This window comes from Hippoglossus hippoglossus, chromosome 5, assembly GCF_009819705.1.
Source record: "Hippoglossus hippoglossus isolate fHipHip1 chromosome 5, fHipHip1.pri, whole genome shotgun sequence".
NCBI classification, from domain to species: Eukaryota; Metazoa; Chordata; class Actinopteri; order Pleuronectiformes; family Pleuronectidae; genus Hippoglossus; species Hippoglossus hippoglossus.
In genome coordinates this window covers 15,970,694-15,977,467 of record NC_047155.1, presented here as the reverse complement: position 1 = coordinate 15,977,467, position 6,774 = coordinate 15,970,694, and the positions used below count along the sequence as shown (strand labels likewise).

Sequence of the window (6,774 nt, the reverse complement as noted above, 5' to 3'; positions counted from 1 at the left end):
GTCATCACATTTTGGTGCGGATCAGGGGGCAGGATTTTCTGTCCACTTTAAATGCTGTGAGATTTTCAACATTTTCATTGATTTCTTTGGGAATAATTCATGGATCTTGATGAGGCATGTTTAGTGGACTGATACTTATGAGTGTGTGAATCCAAATTAAAATCATGATCTAGTTAATTTAAATGTGGGCCTTGATGGAGATATGTCCTTTACTGAGAGCCATTCTAGTTGAGTCACGGTTTAAATGGTTTCATGACTACGGCACATTTCACATTAGAGACAGACTGTTTTACACAGGCATAAGAACACAATTTCAAAACAAATCAAATAAAGGCACATGTTTTGCTTTACCTCACCATATCAAGATATTATTCCTCTCCTTCGTGTTGCTCAAGTTTCCACAACTTCCTCCTCTTCCTCAACAACACAAACTCTCCAACCTTCTGATCCGTCACCGTGTCCCACCCCCCGCCACCCTGCCCCTCCCGCTCCTTACATTCTCTCTCCGCCTGCATCTCCCTCCTTCCACAGTTGTCCTCACATATTAAGTTCCCCCAGTCCTGAGAAGCAGAACAAGCCTGTGGAATCTCGTGCACTTGTTTCTTTCAGTTCCCTGGAAAGAGTTGGCAGCATGGGGGAAAACGGAGAGAGGAAGTGATTGTGAGGAAGATGAAGAAGCTGAACATCCAGACGCCTGATGTTTGATGCAGCTGCTGTTGTGAACATGTGGCTGCCTGCACAGAGACTTTCCCTCTCCACCCTCCAGCTGACTGGTCTGAGCTCTGCACTCATGTCGCTCTGTGCTTCTTCATTCATCTCTCCCCATTAACGTGCGCGTACGGTTTCCGTTCAAAGAGGACCTCTGCCTGTTTTAACTCAACGCTGGCTGACACACTGACCTCTGGAGTGTCTACTGGACAGGGTATCTGGATCATCTGGAGGAGAACAGAGGAGACCAATGTGGGGCTCAGGTAAGATCATAACCGACTACTGAGCGAAGCACAACCACCCACCACCGTGAGCATTCCCCCTTTGATCACTTTAAAATGAAGCGAGGAGCCGGATAAGCCCTGATCTTCTCATTATTGCAATATTCAGAGCAGAAATAAAGAGCGAGTGACAGTCTTAACATGGGGCTTTGAAGGCTTCTCTCTCTTTGATAAGAGTAAGGGCAGTCTCCTGCAAACATCAGCACTCAGTCAGTCAGATAACACTCTGCATTTAGACCTGGCCTGACCCCCAACCTTTAACATACATCATCGCTCCGATGCAGGGAAGGAATGATGGAATGAAGGGAGGGGGAACAGGGGAAAATGGAGAAAGAAAGTTATATTAGGCCTGAATAAGGAGGGCATTGTCTGTCCACTTTAAGGCTAGGGGAAAAAAGTGCAAGAACGTAACCTCAGTGGGATTGCTGCTGGATTCAAAAAACACAACAAGAAAACTGCAAAATAAGGAGCAAACTTTCCCTGAGGACTTGCAGTTGGTTGAAAACCTGCCAGGACAGTAAAGGGAGCTGTGATTTCATTGTGCAGGTCCTTACACTTTAGGTTTCAAATGATTGTGCAGTGTCAGCATAGACTGCTGATAAAAAGCAAACGTTTTTTTGTTTTTGCAGGTTAATTAGTTTGAGGTTCTTTGCCTCGAGCATGAGGAATTTTTATTAGGTCATATATGTTGAAATGTGTCTGGTTATAATAAAGAAGCAACTAATTTGAGCAATAACATGGTCATATGAGGTTTGCAAAGGAATCCATCAGGCATCATGATTAAGTCATCAGTGGCTTTCATGAAACATTCATTTTGTTAAATTGCTTCCTGTAAAACGACTCATGTGGAAAATTATTTTTGAAAAGTTTGACTAAACAAACTTATAAGAAATCTTGATTCAAGGTCACTTACTAGCGTTTCGATGAACTTTCAACCACTCTCCCTGCTTTCCTCAGCAGATGAGTTGACTCCCCTCATGAAACCACATTTAAATTCACTAGATCCATAAATTATTCTCACAGAAATCAACAAAAAGTCCCGTCTCACAATGATAAAGAAATTGAAGAGAAAATCCTATATCGGCCCCATGATCAGGATCTGCACCAAAACTTAATGGGTTATCTCCTGACAAATAACACATCCACTCGCCAAGTATCATAGAAATCTGTTCAGTAGTTTTGCATAATCCTGCTAACATACAACTGATTCTGATGAAAACATAATCTCCTTGGCAGCAGTAAGTATTTATATAAAAAGATAGAACAGAAACTCAGGGAAATTTAATTCATTTTTTAAAAAATGTGCCAGTTTTAGCGGAGCCCTAAACCATGACCAGTAGAGCCCATTCTCCAACAAAACCCACTTTTATATGAATTTCTGTCCTCACAATACCGAGACGTGTTTAGTCCAGTGTGGGAGTGTATTTGTGTCCAGACAGTCGTTCCCTGCCCGCATTCTAGCGACACCTATTTTAATCTCTGAGGTGCAGTTCACAGCCGCTCTGCGCTGTGGCTGCAGTGCACTCGCAGTGTCAAATTGATTTACAAGCAAACACAGCTGGCTGCTTCTCAGTCAGTGTGTTTGGGCCTCGGTCCTCTTCAGCTCTGAACAACTGAAACCTCTGACCTCAATGCAACTGGTTGAGGAACACAGGAAACGTTTTAACATTCGCTATAATCAGGATTTCTCCGGAAGTTCTTGATCCAGTTTGACCGAGTCATATCGCAGGATAGAGAAAAAGTTAAGTCTTTCATAAGTAGCTCTCATCTTCATATTTGTCTGTTTGACCTGTTTAAGACATAAGTGGAAAAATTAACACATGCTTACAATCATTTCACATCAGATGAAGACTTCATTAAAGATTGGCAGGACTCCTCAGAACTCACTGCTAATGATCACTGCTAAAATTAGAGTTTAACAAGCCTGTCGACACAATTATGACCTCCTGGGGCTGTGCGAGAGAGTGATAGGATGGTAAGAGATCATATGCAAATAATCATACACATAAGCGTGCGCACACACACACACACACATGGTACGCTACATTTGTATTTAATACTGTATAGACTGTATTGAGACTGTAACTCTACCTCCATTCCCTCTGTACATTAACTGTACTCTGGTACTTTTGGAAAACATATTGCATTGTTCACAAGACAGTAAACTACAGCACTAACAAACATTAAAACATAGATATCCAAAAGGTCCTGGTACCCAGAAATGAGTTCATATTTTAAAGAAGAATTATCACAAGTTTTAACATGAATCCGACCTTTATTATTAAACCAGATTGTAATTTGTTGTAAAATATCGTACTATAGACACTTATCCCAAAGAGCTAGTAAATCCCTTCTAGTGGAAATCTGTTTTTTTTTGTCTTTTGTCTCACGAAAAAGTCAAAGTGTAAGCAACAAAGAAGTGGTTGGCAACTACTGCAACAAATCGGATCCTTTAAACATAATTGAGCCTCTAACAAAACACAAAAGGGTTTTCCTTTTGTAGTTGGAACAAAACATTTTAAAAGAGAGGAAAAGAGGAAAGGTTTCGTGGAAAATACATCAAGATTATTTGGTCTATGTTAATAAGGTCATTGTGGTTCTTCATATCAAAACAATTCAAATACATTTTCTGAAATATACTATATTATAAAGATATAAATTAAAAATGTCAGTTGTTGAAGAGATGGATGTTAAATTCTAAAAGGAATTAAAATCATACACAAACTAGAATTACCACTCTGCGGTTGTTTGCCTTTGCCAGCAAAAATGTGTTTTGTGAGGCCACCGCTACCTTGGACCACCCAATCCCTATCAGTTTATCTGAGTCTAATTATATGGACTATAAATATACAGTGCTTTTCCATTTTTAGTGATCTTGACCTATCTTGACCTATCTTGACCTATCATTCTTGATTACCAGTGAATGTTTGTGCCAGATGTAATGCAGGTGTTACTGATGTTCACAAGAACATGAGGTCACAGTGACCTTGACCTTTAAACCGTTGACCACCAAAATCTCATCAGTTTATTCATGAGTCCAACTGGATGTTTGCACCAAATTTGAAGGAAAACACGTCAACAATTTTTTTTTTTCTAAGGGCGCAGTGACCTTGCCCTTTGACCAAGTAATGCTAAGTCCAATTGAACATTTGTACCCAATTGTAAAAAGTTTCCCTTTGACATGTGTCTGAAATAACACATTCACAAGTCAAAAATTATGTCACAGCGACCTTGACTTTTGACCACTCGAGTCCAACTGCAGTTTGCACTACATTCGAAGAAATTCTTGAGATATCGTGTTCACATGAATGGGACGGACAAACGAATGGGTGAATAGACAGGATAATTCCCCTGCAACCTTATAGACCAACAGCTCCACTGCTACGGTAAAACCATTGCCCTGACGGCCACTCACTAGTTTATTAAAAGCTCATTCTTTCACAGCCTCAGTTGAATGCACTATATTCAGTAAGTCCAGCAATGACACCCTTCAAGTCCAACACAGTGTTGCTCCTGCGAGAACCAGTTTTAGTTTTACCATTACCCCCCAAGAGACTGACACACACATGCAGGATGGTGTGTCACCTGAGTCCAGAGGTCCGGTTTCAGTTTTCCATGGTGACATCCATTAAAGTCATGCTGTGTCTGCCCTGCAACCTCAGACAGCCACATTAGCACCTGGCCCATTGACCACAACAATACGGCTTACTGCATTATTCAGCCAGAGTCTACTAATGAGGAAACCTTATCTGAACACACACACACACACACACACACACACACACACACACACACACACACACACACACACACACACACACACACACACACACACACACACACACACACACACACACACACACACACACACACACACACACACACACACACACACACCTTATGTATATATATTTTGTTGTGATGTTTAATCATGTCAAATTAATGACCTGGTGTCATGTGACATCGCTGCCTGATCTTGTGGGAAAGAGTTTGGTGACATGTTTAAGTTTAAATACGTAAATATCACGACAGATGTGCATGCAGTGCGCTGAGTTTTTGAGGTCATCCAGCGCTCTCTGCCTCCGCCTGTAAACAGCTGTCAGCGTCCTCCTTCATCCTGTCGTTTCCCTACGTCTTCCACATTTCCTCACCTCACACTTTCATCCTCAAGTCAGTCTGCGTTAAGCTCAATCTCTCCTCCCCTCCCGCCAACGCTTCATCCAGTCTCTAGAGCTGTCAGTCTCCCTCCGACCTCATGTGTCTGCCTTTCTTTTTGTTCTTTTCTCACCCTTGTCTGGGACGGCAACCGCAGTGTAAACTCTGTCAGCTAATTTTCTAAGTATTCCACTGATCTCTGTGAAAACAGGTAGAAAGGCAGACCAGAGGGGATACCAAGCCCTGATTTAGGAGGGGGGGAATGTTTGGGAGGGGAGACATTAATGTACCCAAGTCATGTTTCAGATGCCGTCGATGTGAAGCACGAGGCAGAGAATGAAGTGAGACAAGCAGAGACATGAGAGAAGAAAGGGTTATCAATAGTAAACGGCAGAGAAGGCTGACGGAGAGAAGGGGAGAGCAGAAGCGACAGCAGCATTATCACTCTGCCTCCTTATTCAAACACCCCAAGAAAAAGATCAGCACCGTCTGCTCTCATTGGCAGAGCCCGCAGCCAATCACTGGTCAGGAATGCAAGGTGCCTTTAAGTTATACCCAACCCCAAAATATGAAAGAGAGAGAGAGGGAGAGAGACACAGACACAGAGAGAGAGAGAGAGAGAGAGAGAGAGAGAGAGAGAGAGAGAGAGAGAGAGAGAGAGAAAAAGAGAGAGAGGGTCTCTGCTGTGGTGCAGAGATTCCTCCGGTGAGGCAAGCCTCCATCTCAGCTGTATTCTCTGGTGTTCCTCCTGTTGGAGAGAACACATACAGTATCAGTGGATAAATCACAGGCTGCCTTGCAGAGGATTGAGTGCTTGTTGTGTTGCAGTCACGGCTGCTGGTGCTGCTGCTGTACTACTACTCTGCTCCAGCTGGCCGACCACAAGCTCTGAAGGAGAAGCAGCATCTCGTGTAGATGCAGGCAGACGGAGCAGGAGAAGAGGCACAGGGTAAAGGGATGCAAAGTGAGGGGGGTTGGTGTTGGATGTCTTTCCCACATCTGCACTTTTGAGTTTTGAGAGGCAGAGAGGTGGGCGCCAGAGGTTTGAGTCACCTCAGTAGCTGATCCAGGAGGAGAAGAGTCCAGCGTGCAGATAATAACGTGGGGAGGAGAAGTTGACAGTGGAAGGATACAGGATGATCTTGGGTAAGAAAGCGCTGGATGGCTTTTTTCTTTGCCTTTGTTTGCTCCAATTGATCAATTTTGTTTTTGTTTTAAAATTACCTTCTACTGTTAAGGCGATTACTCATGCCTGGCACAAACTTTTGGCTGCATGTGCGGCATGTCTCCAACTTAGATATATCCTAGATTACTTCACTGTGACACAGTATGTGATAAAGGGTTTCCCTCTGAATTTGTGGGTGTTTTCATGGATCCAATTACGCATTTTTTATATTTTGAGTAGGAAATAAGAATATGGAAATACAGGAGAAGACAAGAGCATCCCACAGATAGCATGGCTGAAAAACTACTAACTGAGCAACACACACATTCACACAGAGACACACAGACACACACACGCTTGAGGACAAAAGCACAGAAAATGTCCAAAGATGGTGAGAGATTAGGTCTTGATGAGACCTTTTGAAAGGTCTCATAATTCTTTCATCCTAAAACTCACTGCATTGAA

General features: G+C 42.7%; 1 protein-coding gene across 2 annotated transcripts in view; it reads left to right on the top strand.

Annotated features, from left to right (window-relative positions):
- The first annotated feature begins 541 nt into the window (after nucleotides 1-541).
- The window catches only part of LOC117761304 (zinc finger protein 385A-like), a 32,020-nt gene continuing 25,787 nt past the window's right edge, over nucleotides 542-6,774 (top strand). The window contains exon 1 of one of the 2 annotated variants that reach the window (XM_034585056.1): nucleotides 542-971. In XM_034585056.1, coding sequence (XP_034440947.1) covers nucleotides 959-971 — 13 coding nt within the window. In that variant the 5' untranslated portion in view covers nucleotides 542-958. Of the gene's footprint in view, nucleotides 972-5,652; nucleotides 6,291-6,774 lie in introns of those variants that run through there. The other variant, XM_034585057.1, reaches the window with a different exon arrangement.